Genomic DNA, 22,225 nt, shown 5'->3' on the forward strand with positions numbered 1-22,225 from the left:
GAATCGCCGGAGACACAGTTAATAGCACGTCACTGCAAATGTCTGCAGCCACACCCTTTTCGAAGGGCTACATGACTGTGCTACTTTCTTCTAGTCTACAATTCTCCGCAATCGTTTTCTGACGATGTATTACGAATACATTTTTCACGAAAAGGTTATTGATCCTGATGCTCTTGTCATTCGAGACAGCATTTTAAATATCAAAAATGTTTTTTCTTCTGATTGTGATCTTAAACGTGTTACAGATAGTCACGCTTTTTAGACAATATACTGTTTTTTTAAGGTAAAATGCATTTTAAAGAGAACTTAGAATATGTTGCGAAGGCCTGAGGATATAAGGTGCGTCTACCGGTTTTGCGACTATGAACCTTGCTTAAATTTTAAACTTGCATTATTAGCATTTTACAATATTATCATGTTGGAACTACTCCAGTCAAATAACGATTGAAACTGTTAATTTTTTACAGGAATAGAATCTCAATAAATAGTTATACTTTTTAGCTAAATGGTATTTGAACTCATTGTATAAAACTTTGCGTGCGGAGTTTGCATGTTCTCGCGTGAGCGTTATTCGAGGTAACAGTCCAGAGATACTTTATTATAAATTCATTAGACTAGACTTCTTTTCGTTTGAGTGTCTCCTGGCATAGCCTTCGGATGTGACTTTAAGCAATGGATCCTGAAGATGGATGCATGGATATTAAATATGGGCTGTAGAAGATTGTAAATCCAGGAGTTCATGGAGTAGCCTATTTGAATTTTCCTCCCAGCTGAGCCTTCGTGGAATATTCAGACTGAATCCATCGTGTGATTCAGATCACTTTTAACCTATTAAGCAGTGGACCCGCTGTGACTTCTCAGAGGTGTTTATTAAATATGAAATTCAACGGCTGCATTTGTTTTTGTATAATGTTATCTTAGTTCCTTACTTCATGTTTAATGATAATTGGTAATCAACTTTAATTAATCTGGTATAAATTCTGCCAAATGGTTTATACATTTATTTGTTACATTTCTGGAAGGACATTAAGGACCAACATGGTTTAACGTTTAAATTGGATTAAATCAAGATTACATTTAGTTTACAATTAATCCTGGTTAAATGTAAACATTTGCTAATCTCAGTTTAATTTCCCCGTAAACCTTGATTAAATTCATGTCTGTTGCACCCGTAAATTTAAACCTAGTATAAAGCTGGATTAGCAGTGATATTTAAACCACCCCCTGAGGAGGTTTATGTTAGGGTCTGTTTCAGTTTTATTGACAACGTGGCTGCATTTCTTCGCTGGATGGGATTAGAGGAAAGAGTTTCTTGCAGGAAAATTCAAGACAGGTTAAACCCAATTGGATTTTATAACAATAGTTAGTTTTCCCAGCACTATAGGTTTACAAAAGAGTCTGTCATATACCACAATGGGTAGGGTGAACCAGATATCAAACATGGAAGTAAGAGGAATTCTTGTGCACCTCCACTTCTCTGACTCCCAATAGCCTTTTGTTTTTATGCTACAGGGAGTTTTCAAATGGTTGATGGGGATCTTTTTGGAGTTCACAAGTCCACAGTCTGTGAAACTGTAAGCAGAGTATCAAAGGCAATTGCACATTTAAAGAATCAGTACATAAATTTTGAACCAAGGAGGAAGATACCAGATGGATTTTACAGGAGAGCAGGTTTTCCTAGTAGGTGGAGCTATTGACTGCACTGACATTTTGATGACTAAGGTGATGTGAATGGGAAATGTTTTCATAATTGAAAGGACTACTGCTCAATTAATGTCTAAGTTGTGTGTGAAAAGTAAAAAATAGCTCAACATTACTCAGAGCAAAAGTGTGGTAAAAGTAGTGACTTTTATTTTAGAAAGTTCATGAGACATTTGCATTAGCTTTGTTTAGGGAATTGTTCATTTAGCCTTGGATGCATCGTGAATTTGTTTACATTTTGTCAAAATCCATCATGGTGGACACAACCTAAATAAATCCTATTTATTGTTTAAATCCTAATCATTGTTTAAACTGGTTTAACTAATCCAAGGATAAAAATAAGATGTGCAGCGTCTCTGAGTAATTGTAAACCAGTTTAAGCCTAGATTCACTAAACCTAGATTAAGTCTAAACCAGGATTAATTTAATTTGTGTTGGAGCAACCCGGCCAGCCTTAGATCATAAAATCTAAAAATATTTGACAAAGTTATCATATAAAAACACAGCAATATTTTTTTTTATTCACTTACATTTGTTTTTTTGTAGACTGTAGATATATTACCTTCAGTGCCTCTCCACATACCATAATCTGTTGTGTTTGTGCAGTGTGCATGCCCGGCCGCATGGTGCCCCTCCGGATACCTTAATCCGCTGTGTTTGTGCTGTATGTGTGCCCAGTTGCACGGTGGCTGGGACTCACTACAACCGACAAATGATGGCCAAAATGATGCTTCATAAATCCTTTGTTACATTTTCTGATCCCACTACATCAGGGGTGGGCAATCTTATCCAGAAAGGGCCATTGAGTATACTGATTTTTTTTTTTCTTTTTTTTTTCTTTTCTACTATGCAACGAGACTAGAGAGCAACCACAGCGTCCCATTCAACTGCTGGTCCCCACCCTTCCAAAAAACCTCGACAGAACAAAGACCCAGCCACTTCAACAAACACACTTCCTTCAGCAAATGCCCGCCCATGATCATGCGCACAAACACACATGCACCGGCGGCCAGGGGCCCCAGAGTTCAACTTCAGGGCCGTGAAAGCAGACACAACTACCTCTGTCAGGACCTCGATGTGCACCCAAGCCCCCAAAACACACCAACCCAGGCGCCCACGCAACCCACCGCGAAAAACCAAACAGAAATAGACTCCAAAACCCCAAAGAAAAGACATCAACGGTCCTTGCCAATGTCCAAAGGCACAAAAAACCTCTGCTGCCCTTCCCAAACAGCCAGAAAACACCGGCCCAACACCACCAACAGTCTATATGAGGATGGGGTCCCCGCAATAGTCACAATCCCAGCAGTCAAGCACAGCCCGCCAAAGAAACAACTGCTCCATCCACTTCAAAGCAGACACCCTGCGCAAAAGCTGCCTCCCCACCTCCCCAACGGCAACCAGAACCGGAGGCCCCCCAAAGACCTTCCACAAGACCTGGGGCCCCATCCTGAAGTCCACCAAAGACCAGGCTCCAACACTAGAGGAGACCGCCGCTGTCCAAGCACCAAGCACTGATTTTCACTGCGACTCATTAATTAGATTATTAATTAGAGGACTGATTGGCTGAAGAGTCCTCACACCTGTATTTGAACAGCTGACCTAAAGATTATCTCAAAAACCTGCATACACACTGGCCCGGATAAGATTGCCCACCCTTGCACTATGCTCTAACATAAACCAAGAGCACCATCTAGTGGGGTCAGAAAATAAAGCAAATGGTTCATGAAGTGTCATTTTGGTCATCACTACTCCAGACTCTTGGCAAGTTAGTGAGTTCCACACTTTTAGTTGCAGCAATTACTATGCAATTCCCTTGAGACTCATTAGACTCAGGCGATTTCTGTGATATAATTTATTAATGTATATGGCCACTGGTATCACTGTTTTTATTATTTTATTCATTTTGTTTACTAAGTTTTGGATTCGCATTACCCTAACCCTTTTTTTCCCCATTTGATATGTGTATTTTAGTACGCGATTTAAGTGAACGCAAGATTTTTTCAAGAATGTATTGGTCACGTTGTAGCAGGACTGACTGTAACAGATGCCAATGGAAACTCAACTGGGCTGGTATATGGGATTGATTCTCCTTACTGAGTCATGTTTTTGTACCTCTGAAGCGCTGCAGTGTGGGCAATATCCCCGACCTCAAGTATTATGACATCATCCTCAACTATCTAGTTCACACGAAGTCTAGGTACAGGCATGAGCAGTTTAAAGCTTATAAAAGTTTAGATGCATGCAAGTATTTTCTGGCTGGTCATTTACATGGGATTGGTGTATGGAAAACTCCTGGAAGAGATTCCTAATAGCAATGCAGTAAAATATTTTATCATGATTTTTTTACATATCAAATGATATTCATGATTATCACAATATTCTTTATTTCTTTACTTCAGTGCTCCTTTTTTTCTTAAAATTCCCTTACAAAGGAGATGTAGTGATAGTCTTGTATCTTAAATTTGTGCCGGTTAGCTTGGCAATGAACAACCAGTCGACTCCAGTAAAAGAAGGTAGCGTGTAGTCTTAGAGGAGGAATGGTCCATATCATGTTGTATCCTTAAAAGTAACTTCTGGAAACTATGTCTTCATGGGGTCCCTAATTTTTAGGCGGCTGCCTACCCTTATGATAAGTCCACTCCTAATGTCTCAAAACATTTCCTAAAAAAGCAACTACACGGATGAAATATGTTTAACACTATGTTGTAGCCAGTGAAAGTTAGCACAGCCTAACTGTCATGCTAAAGAAAGGAGAGCATCTTTAAATTTTTGGGGAAGGTAGAATGTAATACAGTGCCACGACGGAATGGACACAATGTGGTTGTAAATGAGAGTTCAATCGACTAGGAGAGATCGATCTGGTCACTTATACCTGGAGGAAACCCCACGGTGACACAAGGAGAACATGCAAACTCTACACACATGGAACTGCAGTGGAGACTTGAACCCAGGTCCTATAGGTGTGGGGCGACAGTGCTGACTATACTTACTGCACCACCGTATTGCCCCTTAAATAATCGTTTAGAAGAAGCTTATGTATCATCCCAGGAACAGGAAATGCTGAATAAAATACGTAAAGCAAAATTAGAATTAAATGAAATTATTCATAAAAAAACACAATTCTTAGCGCAAAGACTTCGCTGGCAAAATTATGAATATGGTAATAAATCAGGTAGATTTTTAGCTAACCAGTTAAAAATAAATAAAGAAAAAACAACTATATGTGCTGTTAAAGACTCAACTGGGGATACAGTATATGACCCTGAAAGAATAAACAACACTTTCAGGGACTTTTACAAATCTTTATACTTACCACAGATAAACCCATCTAAAGACGAAATTGATCAGTTTCTTGATAGTATAACCCTTCCGAAATTATCAGATAATCAAACGATGGCACTGGATTCTCTGCTGACACCAGGTGAACTCCAGGAAGCTTTGAACAGTATGCCCAATAATAAGGCTCCAGGCCCAGATGGATTTCCAGTAGAATTCTATAAAGAATTCTGGACAATTCTGTCACCAACATTCTACAGAATGTTGCAGGAAACCAAGGAAAATGGTAGACTACCACCAAATATGAATTCTGCCAACATTAGTCTCTTGCTAAAACCAGGCAAAGACCCTATATTGCCTACCAGCTATCGTCCAATATCACTTATTAATGTTGACCTTAAAATAATTTGCAAAGCTCTCTCAAAAAGAATAGAGAAGATAACCCCTCACATAATTCATCCTGACCAAACTGGTTTCATAAAAGGGAGGCACTCATCAACAAACACACGTAGATTACTCAATCTGATAGACTATTTGTGCAATAAAAACCTTAAAATCATAATATTGTCTCTAGATGCAGAAAAAGCATTCGATAGAGTTAGTTGGAGTTTTTTATTTGCAACATTACACAAATTTGGTTTTGGAACCTCTTTTATAAACTGGTTAAAAATATTATATAGTTCCCCAACAGCATGTGTTAGGACGAATGACCAAACATCCTCTAGCTTCTGTCTCAAGAGGGGCACCAGGCAGGGATGCCCTCTCTCCCCCTCACTGTTTGCAATTTTTATTGAACCACTAGCAGCAGCAATTAGACAGGCTATAGTGATTAAAGGCATCAAATGCAAGAATGTGGAACATAAGGTCAGTCTTTATGCGGATGATGTGTTACTTTTTCTCCAGCATTCACAAACCACTCTCTCTGAGGTAATTACATTAATAAACTCTTTCTCAAGAGTCTCAGATTATTCAATAAACTGGTTAAAATCTACAGTTCTTCCAATTAACTGCTCCTTTCAGAACTCTTCCTCCACTCCACTGCAATCTGGGGATATGAAATATTTAGGTATTAATGTTTCACCTAGGCTGGCAGACTTAACTAAATTAAACCACATCCCACTTTTAAAGAAGGTAGAGGATGAGCTGGTTAGATGGAAGTCCCTGCCCATATCACTCATGGGAAGGGTTGCATCAATAAAAATGATGGTGTTACCAAGAATTAATTATTTATTTGCAATGATTCCAAGTAAACCATCACCTGACTGGTTTAGATCTCTGGACTCCGCCATCTCTAAATTCCTTTGGAAAGATAAACCACCGCGTATTAGCTTAAAAACGCTGCAAAGGACCAAGGACAAAGGAGGACTAGATCTGCCTAACTTTCACCACTACTTCTTAGCCAACAGGCTTCAAAACATCTCAGGATGGCTAAAACATACCCTCTTAGATGAACCTTGGCTAGACGTAGAACAGGCTCTATGCAATAACATAGACATTTCGGATCTACCATTCATTAGCTCAAACATTAAACGACATGAATGCTTCAAAAGCATCAGGATGTTGGGGTATATCTCCAGGTGTGTGGAGTTTAAGTCAAGGGAGGTAATGCTAAGATTATACAATTCCTTGGTGAGACCTCACCTAGAATAATGTGTACAGGTTTGGTCACCATATCTTAAAAAGGACATAGCGGCCTTAGAAAAGGTGCAGCGTAGGGCCACAAGAATGATTCCTGGTCTTAGAGGAATGTCATACGAGGAAAGGTTATTTGAGCTAAATCTGTTCAGCCTCAAGCAAAGGAGACTGAGGGGGGACATGATCCAGGTCTATAAGATTCTAACAGGTTTGGATGCTGTTCAACCGAATAGTTACTTCAGCATTAGTTCAAATACAAGAACTCGTGGCCATAGGTGGAAATTAGCGGGAGAACATTTCAAACTGGATTTAAGGAAGCACTTCTTTACACAGCGTGTAGTCAGAGTATGGAATAGTCTTCCTGATAACGTAGTGCAAGCTGAATCCTTGGGTTCCTTTAAATCAGAGCTACAGTAGATAAGATTTTAACAACTCTGAGCTATTAGTTAAGTTCTCCCCAAGCGAGCTCGATGGGCCGAACGGCCTCCTCTCGTTTGTATATTTCTTATGTTCTTATGTTCTTATGTATCAGCTCTTCTCTGACAGCATGGTGGGAGTTTCTTAAAATGACTGAGTCTTCATTAATCCCATGCAAACGTACTCCCATCTGGAACAACCCTGACATACTACTAAACAATAATATGATAAATTTCCCGGATTGGAGTTGTAAAGGTATTAAATACTTGGAACATATATTCGAAGAAATAGACTTTATCCCCTTTGACTTATTAGTTAAAAGACATGGGATTAACAAGAATAGATTTTTAGAATATCAACAAGTTAAATCTATAGTGAAAAGGAAATTCAAGTCTAATCAAATCAAATTACAAATACCACCAAGGGTGGCAGAATTCCTTAATCCCAAATTACTGTCTAAAATATACAGGACACTTTCCAAAATGGATGATTCAATATCCCTTCCTATTGCAAAATGGGAGGCAGATTTATCAATCAGCTGGAACCACAATTTCTGGTCTAAGACATGCTTAAAAACCTTTGAACTGATTAGAAGTCCCAATTTACAATTAATACAATACAAAATCCTGCATAGAGTGCACTATACAGGGCATCGGATGTTCAGGATGGGTTTTACATCTTCTAACAACTGCTCACACTGTCAAGGGGATACACCTGACAATTACATCCATGCTCTTTGGTTCTGTCCACCTGTTCAGATGTTTTGGCGCAGGATTTGTGAGGACTTATCAAAGTGTCTGAAATGTACCATTCCAGCCTCTCCTTCAGTCTGCTTGTTGGGTGACTTAGATGGTGTCACTACCGAGATTAACACAACCCACATGGCTTTCACCGCTTTATGCATTGCTAAGAAGACTGTCCTCATGAACTGGAAAAATAAAAATAACCTTAATATCAACCAATATAGAGAGAGTTTGCTGGACCATATTAGTCTTGATACAGCTTCTGCCGCCACATTAGACCAATCTCTCTGGGCTCCTTTGATCAGCTCCATCACCTAGTGGCGGTGGGGGGTCGCAGGTTTGTCCCGCTTCGGTCTTTGTTGTTGGTGTGGGGGGGGCCTATGGGCTTGGGGTGTCTGGGGGTTCCCTGGGGGGGGGGGGGGGTTTCTGGGGGGGTTCGGCGCTGGGACTGCGGTCCTGGCCTGGATGGGGCTTTGGTGGCTCTTTGGTGGCGTCTTTCTGGTGGCTGCATGCAGCGCTGCTGGGGTAGCCTGTGCCGGCGGACGTAGGGTACCAGCCTGCCAGCCGTGCTGCTCCTGGGTGGGTCCGGGGCGGGCTTGGGGTTCTGGGGGCGCTCTACCTCCGGGCTGGGGTTCCGGCTGGGCTGGGGGGGCTTGGGTCCTGGTGGGTGGGTCGCCGGGGTGTGGGCTGGCGTGTGCACTGGGGCCCGGCCCCGGCGTGGGGACCTTCGGCGCATTGGAGGGGCTGGGGGCCTCTTTAGCTGGCGGGGAGGTTGTTACCATCTGCCCGCAGGTGGTCCCTGCCTTAGGGGTATCCACTCTGCGGGGGTGGGGGGGAATCCAATAGAGTAGGAGAATGGACCCAACCTGGGTGTCTGTTGTCTTATGTAGTCTGGGAGTTGACTGAATGGTGGGGTGGGTGTAGTTTTTCCCTCTGTGGTGGGGTCTGGTTGGCTGCCCCGGGCTCTGTGGTGCCCGGTGGTGCCGCTGCTCTGGGCCCCCGGACTGGATGGGCCTCGGCTCTCCCGCCCTGGGTGGATTTCGGGGAACGGGGGTGCTTATGGGGGTCAGCGGGGGGGCTGGCTCCAGAGGGGGGGTACTTTGCCCCCCCCGATCCTTTCCTCCCCATCCCTAAATGCTTCCCTCCTCCCGCTCCGTCACCCCAACACACATATAGGGCTTTGAGGTGCAGGTGCGTCACTGGGATGCAGGGGAGGTATTCCTCCTCTGTCCCCCCGTGACCACCTGTGTCTCAATCACACATCACAACTTAGACACTCTCATTACTTACTCTCTCATGACACATACATTTAGGGCCTTGGGGGTGGGCACAAGGAATGGCGTCCAGAGGGCGGTCTGTTCATTCAGCCTTACCTCTGGTGCCAGTGCCCACTTCTCAATTTTAAGTTGCACATAGACATTGAGGGTTCTGGGGAGGGGCCGAGCTGACACCAGCTGCTGATTGGCAGAGGGTGGTTAGCACCATGCCCTTCCCCTGTTTTAAAGCACTTTAGAACAACACGCACCAACACCACATATGAGCGGGCGGAGGGAAGCATGGGGTCTTTTCACACCCCCGTTCTCTGTTCACCATCTGGGGCCGGGGGCTGGGAGGAGCTGGCCGTCCGGTCGGGGTCTGGGCTGGTGGGCTTCTCGGCTGCTGTGGGGTCCGGGGTGGTCTTCTTGTCCCCATGCCAGAGGAAAAAAGGGATCCATCTCCGAGGTCTGGTGGCGGATTGCCCCTCTGGGGGCGGTGGTGCCTAGATCTCGGAGTATAGAGTATATATGGCGAGTGTGAATGTGTGTACGGCGTTCATTTCTGTGTCTTCATGTTGGGCGAATGGGTGAATATTTGTTTATGTGTGCATGAGGGTGGGAACGTATGCTTGTGTATGTGTACGCCTGTTTGTCTATACGTACGTGTCAGGTTGGGTCTTAGACTCCACCTGAAATAACATCTCAGGCTCTATTCCCCCCCGCCACACTCCCTGCTGGTGGATGAGGCCCCCGGCCGCCGATGCGTTGGTGGTTCTCGATGTCCGGGGCTGGATGCTCTGGTGTGTGCTGGCTCACTCTCGGTGGTTGCCTGCCGGGGCCTGGCCCTTCCGGCTCTGTCGGGGCCCTGGCTGGGGGGTGGGGGGGCCCTTGGATCTCTGGGCCCGGGGTCCGGTCTGCCCTGGTGTGGCCGGCCGCTGGCGGGGCCTGCGTGCTCGTCGCCACGGCCCCCTGGGGCTCCTGTGATGTGGCTGCCGGATGGCCCCCCTCCGGAGTGCTCCTCTGCCCTTTTCTCGGTGGGGGCTGCAATTGTCCCTGCGGTGGTCCTCCGGGGGTTCCCGTGCCCTGGGGGGCCTCTGGATGTCTGGGGCCCGGGTCTCCTCCGTGTCGACTTCATGTCCTGGGTGGGCGGGGCTGTGGCTCCCCACACACACTACTAGACAATTACATGGAGAAACCTTAGGAACACCAGCGCGCTGACACACAGGTGTACACACAGGTGCTCACGGACACATGCTCACGGACACACACTGTCTTGATCGGCTGTTGTTTCTGGGCATGGGTTGTAAGGCTGGTTGTGTGTACTGTACAACAACATTTAACGTTTGATGGTCGTTGTGATTAGTACAGATGTTATATGTTGTTTTTCTCTTTTCAACAGACATGGAAGCAGATCATCTGTTTTGTTTTTTTCTTTTGTTTTTTTTGTTTTCTTTCCATTCCTCTCTCTCCCTCTCTCTCTCTTCCCTCCTTCTCCTTTGTCCCCCCCCTCCCTCTCCTTCTTTTGAGGAAGTAAATAAAAATATAAAATAAAATAATAAATAAATAATAATATATATATATAAAAAAAATAATAATAATAAAATTAATTAATAAATAAATAAATACAGATAAAGTAGTCCCCCGCAGAGGGGGGGTGGAGGAGGGAAAAAAAAATAATAATAATCGTTTAAATGACCTATTCATAAATAATGTAAAAGATGATTTAAATGATAAAACAATCATTTAAACGATATGTTTGTCGATTAGTAAGGGCTGAAGGAAATCAGAAATCAACGGATTGTATTCTTTTTCACCTTTTTTACCTTTTAAAATTCGACTTTTAAAATTATAAACATTTCACCATTAGCATACTTTACCTAGCATTTCAACTACTTGTCAGGCGCTATCTGAAATATGTTATTCTCTTTTTCTATGTTATATGTGGCGCACAATTTTTTTGATATAGCGTCCTAACCGTGCAGTCATAACGTAAAGGAATACACGCGATCAACGATATTACATTTTTAAGACGTGTTCTCTCGGTCTTCGCTTTTAATCCTAATTGTGAGATACTACACAATAAGAAGTATCTCCATCCTCATGTTATCACGGGGCTAGTAATAAAGCGCCCTCCGTTTCCTTGTTATCTCAACCAAACTTTATCCGAGGGACGTTGTTCGCGCAGTTTTCCCGGCTAAATGACCTGCCGGTCAACTGCGTCATGGTAGGTGCCGCCATATTTTATTGGCGTCTGGTCATATGATTGGTTGGAGATCGATTACGTAAATTCCCTCGAGTTTAACAGGACCAGTACGGTAGTGTGTCGCAGGAGTTGGTTTTGTTTGCATCCTGGCCAGTCGTTTGCCGATATTTATTTGATTAATCAAATGTTTTTTCCCTGCGGTCTCTATTGCTGCGAGGTCTGTGAACTTCGCTCCACGTCGTTTGCTTTCTCCTGGTAACAGCTCCGCGAGTTCGTGATGTTTTTGTTCTCATCATGGAGACGAGACGAGGGGAGATTCCCAACAGCGTTTTGGACGACCTCTGCAGGTAGCTAAATACTCGCTGATGACTTTATCATATATTTACCCCCTGCGTGGTGCTGACCTAAATGAAAATACGCTAGTTTATGCATCTTCCGTGAGTGGTATCCGCGGCGGCGCCTTGTTCTGAAGATTGTTTTGACATTATACGCCTGGTATTTGGGATCGGTAGCTAAATTTTTAGTTACTGATCCAGTGTAATATACCTGTCGATGGCTTGGGCGGTCAGCCAGCCGCCGAGCGATTGGCACTTAAGTGTGGCAGATCAGCAGCAATTTCTTGAATTCAACCACGTATGTAATTTGGAACAAATGTCCGTTGCTGAAATTATCATAATAAACGTCTTATTATGAATTGCTGTGAGGTACATGTTGCTGGAAGTTTCCTTGTGTTGAGTTCTTGAAATATTTTTTCTCTATGCCGATAACTAAATCCCTGCGTTTTTTTGCACAATGAATCAAGAAAGTGTGGGTCTAGATTTTGACACTCCTAAATGCTAATTCTGTGTTGCTATCTTTCTGATTTTTCCAGCCGATTCATCCTCCACATTCCCAGTGAAGAAAGGGACAATGCCATTAGGGTTTGCTTCCAGATTGAACTTGCCCACTGGTTCTACTTGGACTTCTGCTTGCAGAACACACCAGGATTACCTCAGTGTGGGATAAGAGACTTTGCCAAAGCTGATATCCTTTTTGTATCGCTGTTGTGGCGTCTCCGTTGTTATTTCTGTTGAGTATTGATATAGTTGTTTTTGTTGGGTTTTGTCCGGTATTTTGGAGAACTCAATGTGTCTTATGCGGGAAGGGGAAGTCACAATCAGTCATTTTGTATAGGTTGTAAAGGGAAGATAGAGGAGTTAAAAGTGAACATAATTTGTGGTGAATGGCATACTGAATGGCTGATATGATCACCTGAAATGTTGGATAATGTGCGTAGTTCCTGTCTGCATTAGTGTCCGCTTTGGTGCCAAGTGATTGTTTCCAGTAAAGACTGGGTCTCGTGGCTCTATTTTCTGCTGTGCCCTGAGTCAAACCATGCAGATGCAGTGCTTGCCTCTGCTCTGTGGTTATGGACTCGCTGTCACTGCTGGGGAAGTCTGTCCCATCTTAATGGGGCGTTCTCCAGGGCAGCTGTTTCTGAGGATGCATTTGATACTATTAACTGCACAGTGTCCCTCTTCATTAGTTTTCCTATGGGCTGGTCCTCTTTTGGTCAGTGTGTTATTGGGTGTGTTCAGTGTCATTCAAGCAGACTTGATTTAAGGAATAACTTGAAAGTCATCATCTCGATTCTAGAAGATTCCCTAGATCAGGCAATCATTTCCATGGGGGGCTGGTGTGGGTGCAGGTTTTTGGGATGGCCTCTCGATCGACCAATAACAGTGGGTTCCCAGTTGAGAACCACTGCTCTATTATTGGCTGATTGGAAGGTCATCCCAAAAACCTGCACCCACACAGATCAGGTTGCCCACCCCTGCCCTAGACCCTTCTGTAAAGAAGCCCTTTGGTATGCCATATTGCATTTATGCTTCTCTTGGTTTTCAGATGTTCTCTTCAGTGATGTTTAATACCTTCCTTTGGTTGCTGACAGTCTATTGCAGTTTTTTTCCTGTAATTTTCAGGATTAGAAACTTGTGTTTCTGTGGGATTTGAATTTAAAGCTTGGTTAGCTGAGTGTTGAATTGCTGTTCATGTAACTGCTTATATTTCAAAAGAGAGAAATTGTTTCAGATGTCTACTGAAACTTCTGGGTAACATCATAGCATGTTTTACTGTAGCTTTTATAATTTTGGGGGTGTCCCATTGCACAGTATATTTTTTTAATTATTTATTTTGCACCCTTTAAAGTCCTTAACAGTGTAACTTTTTAACCATTGTCCCTTTCTGTTGCCGCATGGAGAGGATGTTCAGAAAGTGTTGGAGCAATGGAAGGAGTACAAAATGGGTGTTCCCACATATGGTGCAATTATTCTTGATGAAACGCTTGACTATGTGAGTATTACCGGACAGTAATGTCCTATAGTCTCTGGTTATCTGTCCTCGCTCTCAGCTGTTAGACTTGAGGTATTTCTGTACCCATCTAGGCGCTGCTGGTTCAAGGCTATCTTGCCAAGTCTGGATGGGGTTTTCCAAAGGGAAAAGTGAACGAAGACGAAGCCCCACACGACTGTGCCGTACGAGAGGTGAGTGTGAAAAAATAAGCTACCTAAATGGATAACATGGTAAAGTACTGTTGATCTGGTAGGAGGCTTTGAGAAGCTGTCAGCATAGCTCAGCCTGCCAGCACATGGAGACAATTTCTTTGAATAAGCCTCTGTTTTCATCCATCCCCTCCACCCCACCTCAGGTCCTGGAAGAGACGGGCTTCGATATCCGTGATCGCATCTGCAAGGATGTTTACATAGAGCAGAAAATTACAGACCAGCTGGCTCGGTTATACATCATACCTGGAGTTCCAAAGGAGACGAAGTTCAACCCCAAAACGAGGAAGGAAATCCGGGTACTTCTGTTACAGCGCTCCTATGAGACGTGTCTGTCTGTCGGATAATTTCACTTTCTAATAATCAGCCGCGGTGGTTCTTTGTTGCAGAACATCGAGTGGTTCTCTGTGGATAAACTCCCATGTCATCGAAATGACATGACTCCAAAATCTAAGCTTGGACTCGCCCCAAACAAGTTCTTCATGGCCATTCCGTTTATGAGGTGAGCTTTGGAAAGGCTGCTTCTGCTGCCACCTTGCTGCACGCTAAAGGGATGGCAGCTGTTTTTGTTTTATTAGAACAATTCCTGTTGGTGTTTTAGTGTTGCACCCCATGCCTCCTATCCTCTTTGCTGAGGAATAAGCTAAGGCTCACCGTGATTCTGTACTGGAAAATGGATGGATGGATATTGGTTGTAGAAAATACTGATTTTATACCATCAATCTATTGGCCTGGTAACATTTCCATATGCATGCAGTGCAAATTTTATTTTCCCTTCTTATTCTGTTGTTCATAACAAAATTAAACTTTTCACAATGTGTGTGTTCTATGAAGCAGGATTTCTCGGTTAACTTAAGCTTGCAGTCGTGATTGTCTAATAGTTTAGGTAAGACGCATTCCTATTATTGGACGATTATTATTTTTAACGTAACTTAACCTTGGTAACTGAGAAATCCAGCTTTTTAGAACACCACCAAGGTCTTATCTGGCCTGGAGTCTGACATCATATTTTTACTGCAAGTGGGGTGTGGCAGTGATGTCACTTAATTCACAATGAAATAATTAATGGTGAATATAAATAAAGCAACACAAATATCATGGAATATATACATGTAAACAAACACAGAAAACTGCTCCTGCTTTTTGTTATACTCAGGGCAGTAATGTATTTTTGGTGGTGGGGGTTGAAGCTGAACTAAAATGTGCACGTGCTCTGCCCCAGACCGCTTCGAGAATGGATCTCCAAGCACAAGGGAGAGTCATCCGACAGCAGTGAGGAGCTGATGTCTAATGGCAGCACTCCGTGCAAAAGCCTGATGGAGAAGCGGTGAGTCATGCTGGGGGGGCCGATTGGCATCTGGGGGCCGGTCCCAGTTTGCCATCAGCGCACTGGCTTCTCATAATGTAGAGTATGAAAGTTGCGGAGATGTTTTGGGGTGAGATGTTTTGGGGTGCACTGTTCAAGGTCTGGCTCAGGCTGCTGTACTTCTCATTTATAGTGTCTGTATTTTAACAATTAATTTGTGGTCAGTTGCTTTTGGATTGTGGCTTTAAGGAAGCCACATCTTTTATTGTGATGACATTGACTACACAGCACTTCTTTATAAATACAGTCGGTAATGAAACAAATGTTTAATAAACTTTTCTTTATTTGGTATGTATGTATGTATGTATGTATGTATGTATGTATGTATGTATGTATGTATGTATGTATGTATGTATGTATGTATGTATGTATGTATGTATGTATGTATGTATGTATGTATGTATGTATGTATGTATGTATGTATGTATGTATGTATGTATGTATAAAAAAAAATGGGTAAAAATCTTAATTTTCAAAGGGGGTGTACTCATTTATGCTCAGCACTGTATACAAACAACCCCTTTGTCCAGCCTCCCTATTTTCACTGTCCTGTGTTTTGCACTTTAAGTCCTGTGAAAGCCCCCCCCCCCCCCCCATCACTGTTTGCATGTTATTTCGTGTTACTGTGTGCCTGTCCATGGATGATGACTAAGTCCACCTGATACCTTGTAAAACCCTTGTTGTTATACCGACTTATTTGTTATGTACAAGCTCCTCAATATACGCGTTTTTTTTTTTTTTTTTTGGAGCTTCGGTTTATTTTCTCTGCCTTTTGGATGTTTACTCTTTGTTTCTGTTTTATTTGCATTTTTCCCAACATCCTGGGTCCCAGGCCCACAGCCAGACGGAGTCAGGTGACGGCGTCTCCTGGCGAATGCTGGCCGAAGTTGAAGGCGAAGCCACTGGGACCGACCAACCAGTACGAGCTGGCGGAGCTCCTCAAAATCAAGGTGCGGCTCCCCGACACAGTGCCCCTCTTACCGCCACTTATCAGCTTTATTTATAAAAGAAAAATTACTGGGTGCCCAGCCTTGGCAATAAGGCAGCAAAAAGCATGCAGAAGTACATTGCTGGTTTTCATTTGTTAGTAAATAAATACATTTAGCAAATCTTTATCAAAAATTAGTTGCTGTGAACAAATTTGCTGATTAAATTCTGCTGAATGTTTGATTTCCAGGAGTTTATGAATAGATTATTGCATAAAACTATTCATATTTACAAGGTAACATGTAATACATGTGCAGTAAATTCACATGTCTGTTAGTCTGGGCTTTATGTGATTAAATTAGGCCTTTTGGAAAGTGCCCTTGTCCTGGCTCCTCTGGGAGGGGGGTGTCCCATTTCACCTGCTGCCTCCCCCATTCAGAACCAAAACCCCAGAGGCAGTAGTGGAAAGAGGCACCAGGACTCCCCAAATGCGAAAAAGAGGCTGAATGGATGCAACAGCCAACAGGTGCTGCTTGTTCTTTCTCAGTTCTGCATGTGGCACGGTGGTCACACCTGATCATCTGTGCCTGTTCAGTAGATGAGCTATTTTACATTTGTATTATAGTGTTAATCTATTACTGTGATGGGTCCTGGGTTATTCCCTGCCTTGCACCTGTAGCTTCCGAGAGAGGCTCAGGAGCCCCGCGACCCTGCACGAATAAATGTTAAGCCATTATGTATTTATTGTTTTAGAAAGAAGACAAGAGGCTTCAGCCAAGGAGACTACAGGACAACTTTGAAGCGGGTGGGTTTCCAGCTCTGTGGGGTAGCGGTGAATCTATCACAATGCATGTCAGAGGGATAGAGTTTTGCTCAGAGGTTAAACATCCATCTCCTTTTATTTCTGAATGTGTTTAAGTAGCTTACAGGACACAGTAGGATGGGATGCATTTTCTAACTCCATGGTTTCAAATAATGGTTTTGTGGCCTTAACGTGTGGTCAGTTGAATTCAGTGACCTCCCTAATTGGGTTCTGCTCCTTTGTCTTTGGGGAAGGATCCCCCTTTTGATCCAGTTAATCTTGTTCAGAACTGTCTTCATCTCTGCGTGGGCTGGGAGTATGCCCCCCCCCCCCAACCATGTGACACTACCTCTCTGCATTCCAGACGCAGCATATGACCTGTGCAGCTCCAATGACGAGCAGCCCTTGCGACAGGCCGACCAGCCTCCAAGGTGCAATGGGGATTGTGGCCATCCGCTGTCCTCCAGGTCCTTCCTCAGTTTCAAGTTCGACCGGGAGGCCATAATGAAATGCTTTGATTCCTGAGGTCGATGCCCAGCCCATCACCTGCTCCCACTTCTCTCTCTCGCTCCCTCTCACTGATTCATTCACTTTTCTGTCACTCTCAGGAGTGCAAGAAGTAACAGGGATTTGCAGAGAAACACCCACACAGAGCAGAATCCCTGGGTCGAGTTATCCTGTCACTTAAACTTACTGAAAGGTGTCTTCTAGTGGTGTTGACAATTTGTTTGATTGCTCATTGTTTGCATTTTACAGTATTATCTTACCTCCCCTCCCCAGTCCAGATTAATGCACTGCAAGCACTCATTTAGGTTAACTTCCTCAAAGATGGCCTTTTTTGGGGGGGGGGGGGGCAACAGGAGCTTTCGAACACACTGGATGAGGTCGGGCCTTGTGCTGTGAGTCTCCTGGTGGGAGCTCTACCACTCAAGCTATTTGTCTAGCTGTAGCTGATAACGAGTAGCCACTGTACATTTCAAAGTAGCGGAGCGATTTCAAACCAGTTTGGCTTCCCTCCTTCGACCTCGGCCGTTTTTGGCTAGGTTTCCCCCCTCGCTGGGTTTGCCATGTTTTGCTGTTGAAGTTTGGACTGCTGTGAGAAACCGTGCAACCTTGCCCTACTGTCCAGCTCAGTTCCTGCTGCTCCATATCTTACAGCTTGAATACGTCCCTTCTGGAATGTAATAGAACAGTCTGTGTTAAAAATAACGTTTATAAAATTGGGTCACAAAGCAGACTGTTGTTGCTCCTGATTGGTCAAGCCGCCCTCCAAAGCACTGTGAAATCCTGCAAACCCACGAGCGCTATGCTGAGGCCGGCTTGAGATTCCTTTTAACAAAGCATTCTGCGTTTAAGAAACTCATTTTAAAATCATTTTAAAGTTACAGAAAATGGAATGTAATACAGTATATTTTTTGTTTGAGGCCGTTTTTTTACGGTGACCACTAGGTGGTGCAAAACATCGATGTTTAACTGCTGCTGCGTGCTAGCTGTTCAAGACGGGATTGTTTTGATGACGTAAGTTCTGTTCACTGGGAGTGAAAAGGGTGGTGTATTTTTACTGACATAGTAATATTATTGGAATCTACCCCATACATGTAACTTAAAACAAGTATCGGGAGTCAAAGTAAAATGGGATTTTTCAAATTTACATCAAAGTTGGTTTAAAAATATTTAAAGATGGTTCTGAATCTGTAAGACACCCCTTCAGGTTGCACAGGGAAGGGAAACGTTTTAATAGCAGTTATGATAATTGTTGTCAAAACTTCAAAGTACATTGTTTTAATAAGTTATCTAGCAATAGAAAAATCATCTTGCCTTTTGTTGCAGAACAAACTTGACATAGACTCCACACTTCACTCTCTTTGTTCATTCTTTTAATCTCCTTATTCATTCTTTTAATTACAAGCTGTTAAAAGATTTTAAGCATTCAAAATGGGAGTGTCAGGGAATGTTCAGTTTCGAAACATGAAATGCATCGTTCTGTTGTCTGTTTACATTCCCCCTCTTTAGTTCAGAAAGTATGGAAAATACTTTTTTAAAGCTGCACTGAAATTTTGCAATAAATGCAGTAGGCTTTGATATTAAAGTTACCTTCCAGTCATTTCTTACTGTCTAATGGATGTTTCCTGTTTAATTTTTCTTTAAAAAAAAAAAAAATAAATGTTTTTTTTTTAATTATTGCTGTCCAAGTGTAACATTGTGTTTTGGGAAGGCTGTCCATCTAACTTCCATAACTGCTTATTCAGTTTGGGATTGTGGGGGGGTCCACAGCCAACCCAGGGTGGGTCACAAACCCAACACAGGGCACACTTGCATATGGCTGATTTGGAAACGGCAATTAACCTCAGCATGTTTTTGAATGGGGGGGGGGGGGGGGTTCTGAGTACCCGGAGGAAACCCCACAACAACACAGGGACTCCACACACAAAGACCCTTGGTGACGACTCAAATCCTGGTCCCTAAGATATGAGGCAACTGTGCTAACCGCTGCACCTCTGTGCCATCCCTGGGAACGCTATATTAAAGCAAATTGCTACTGTTCAGTATTATTTATGTTTAATATATAAATACCTCTCTCCATTTTGTCTGTGTTTGACATACGCAAAGGGGTTCATTGCACAAATGCTTAAAAAAACATTCCAGCACATTTGCTTGTATTCTAACTCAAAACTTCTCTTGTGTGTCGTCGGATCTTCCCTGTGCTCCTTAACGTCTTGCGGGCCACGGGCTTCGTTAAGTCGCCTCTTTTAGTAAGATGACCCGTTCACCCAACGTGTGAGTGATGCCATGATCATTTGATCCTTGCCGTCAATTTTGCCTGGAAGGCCGACTTGGAAATTGAATTACCTTTCCCGTAATTTAGTTTTTTAAATGTAGTGTCTCTGAGTCACTCTGTCCTACTGTGTTTTAGAAGTGTCCAGGTTATAATAGTAATATAAATATATTATCACATGTAATTACCACTGCAGATGGGATGGGTAAGGAATATGTATCCTGTCATTAAAGTGGCTTTTTCTGGAGGCTTCTCTGGTAAGTATGAGTTTAGTATCCACATCTAGCGTTGTAATGTCTAATCCGACTTCCATCAGATGCACATTTGTTCAAGTTCCTGCCATTCATACGTGGAGGAAAAAAGAATAGAACTGAATATGTGGCATCTGTTCTTTAAAGTGACATTTCTTGTTTGCTTTCCCTGTATAATATTCAGGAGCACTTCAGCTTGAGCCCCCTGCTCAATGGTACAACAGCAGCTCCCTCCAATTGCATTACCTGCCCATCCAACTCTTGCAATGAATTTATGCAAGTTTGTGGGACTACTTGCAACAGGAATATCTTAACTAACCCACAGGATGACCTGCTTGGACTAGTCTTGGTGGTTAGTCACCCTTTCATTTTTTTGTATGTTAAGTAGCTAAAAGTTCATCCTTTATTGCACTGTGTTATATAAAGGTAGGCAGACCAGTTTCTGAGTGTTTACCAAAGCAGCATACAGTGGGGGGCACCTGGGTTGCAGTCTTAATTGATTTTCGGGTTGTATGAATTTATAGATGGTTGGGGCTGAACAAAACCCCAAGTCTTCTGTGGTACTCCAGGGTTCCTCATGAAGTATTTTTAAAGCTTGACTTGAGGGGGCGCCAATACTTACTTGCATCTTAGTTACTACTGAAGTGCAAATTGTGAACAAATGTATTGGCTACTAGAGATGAAAGATGCATCGTGATTTGTTGATAATGAACAAATATGAGATCAGTGTTTAACTTCTGTTCATTATGTGATCGTTCAGTAGTTCACAAAGGTTTACAGAATTAACAGATTTAGTAAAAACATAGTAATTGTTTGAGATAAAACATGTCACGATTCATTACTGATGAACGAAGATCAGTATGTAGTTTGTGGTTAATTAATACATAAGTAATAGCGTAATACTACATTATTTGTGCCCCTTCAAGTATCGTATCCCCAGTAGTAATTGTTCAACAAGTCGGGGTTTCCTTACGGATGAGAGGGTGGTGTGCATCCACCACGTAAGAATTTGGTCAAGCTGAAGGTGGGAGCTGCAGGAATATAAGGTGTGATCCTTCATGTACATGTAGTGCACAATCGATTAAATTCTCTCTCAGGTGCCACTCAACCTTCACTCTCTGTGCTATTTTTTAAAGCAGCTGACTTCACGTCCCATTTTTTGGGGTTGGACAATGAAACTGGAACACCTGGTCTTAGACCATAATTTATTGGCATGTTGTAGAGCCACCTTTTGCAGCCAATACAGCATCAATTTATCTTGGGAATGACAGACACAAGTCCTGTACAGTGGCCAGAGGGATTCTGAGCCATTCCTCTTGCAGAACAGTGACCAGATTACTATGTGAAGCTGGTGGAGGAAAACGTTTCCTGACTCGCTCGCCCAAAACACAAAGCAGCTGTGTAAAACTCATCAGAGAACAGTATGTGTTTCTCATTGTCCACAGCCTAATATTTGAGTTACTGTCACCACTGAAGGTGACATTGGCACAAGTGACCAAAGGTTTGGCTATAGCAGCCCAATCATGAATAATGACCCTGCGAAGCTCCCAATGAACAGTTTTGGTGGAAACTGGAGAGTCAAAGTGCACATTTAATTTTGCAGTGAGTTGGGCAGCTGTGGCTTTTTGTTTTCTAATACAATCCAGGTTAGTACCCAGACACCCCTTTCAGACACAGTTATCCTGTTGGATGCGGTCCGTCCTTCGTGGTGGTATGCCGACATTACCCTGGATACCGTGGTTCTCGAAACACCATGAACACTTGCTGTCCTGGTCACAGGTGCACCAGCGAGTCGCGCACCAACAGTTTGTCCTGTTTTGAACTCTGATATGTTTCCCATTATCTGGTGTGGATTGCAGTATTACATGTACAGCTGTGATATTGCTCTGCTACTGTAATTCAACCTTCACACTCAGCTCTTGCTGATGCAACGTGCAATCAGTGAAGACCAGCGACTAGACCGTGCATATATAGGCATGAAACCTCAAACACTATATTGGCCAGTATTTTAATTTTATTGTTTGACCCCTGTAGTTACTCTGTGGTCTCGCAGCTTCTTCCTGAGCCCTATTTCCCAGGCCTGCTCACAGTCTGATTCTGTGCTACTTGCCTGTTGACGCTGAGTGCCTCTCATGATGGAGAAAGTTGACAGCATTTTGAACATGAGAGGGGTCATGTGAGAGCGACTTGACGTCTGTACATCTTGATCTGACGGTAAACTACCGCTGGCCGCTCACAGGTGGCCAGGTGACGCAGTGCGGCAAGAGGACGCAGTGCTGACAAGTGATATAAAGAGGCATCGTGGCAGATGATAGGCTGTCCTGGACGA

At 43.2% G+C, this 22,225-nt stretch overlaps 1 protein-coding gene across 1 annotated transcript; it reads left to right on the forward strand.

Moving 5' to 3' along the window:
- The first annotated feature begins 11,310 nt into the window (after positions 1–11,310).
- Positions 11,311–18,958, forward strand: dcp2 (decapping mRNA 2). Its single transcript, XM_023796401.2, has 11 exons — positions 11,311–11,581; positions 12,106–12,257; positions 13,438–13,565; positions 13,658–13,756; positions 13,921–14,073; positions 14,164–14,276; positions 14,997–15,101; positions 15,973–16,090; positions 16,507–16,593; positions 16,821–16,872; positions 17,234–18,958. Exons 1-11 carry the CDS (start codon positions 11,529–11,531, stop codon positions 17,392–17,394), a joined length of 1,221 nt encoding a protein of 406 aa, XP_023652169.1. The 5' UTR covers positions 11,311–11,528; the 3' UTR covers positions 17,395–18,958.
- Positions 18,959–22,225: the final 3,267 nt, after the last annotated feature.

This window comes from Paramormyrops kingsleyae, chromosome 7, assembly GCF_048594095.1.
Source record: "Paramormyrops kingsleyae isolate MSU_618 chromosome 7, PKINGS_0.4, whole genome shotgun sequence".
In the NCBI taxonomy this organism is placed as follows: domain Eukaryota; kingdom Metazoa; phylum Chordata; class Actinopteri; order Osteoglossiformes; family Mormyridae; genus Paramormyrops; species Paramormyrops kingsleyae.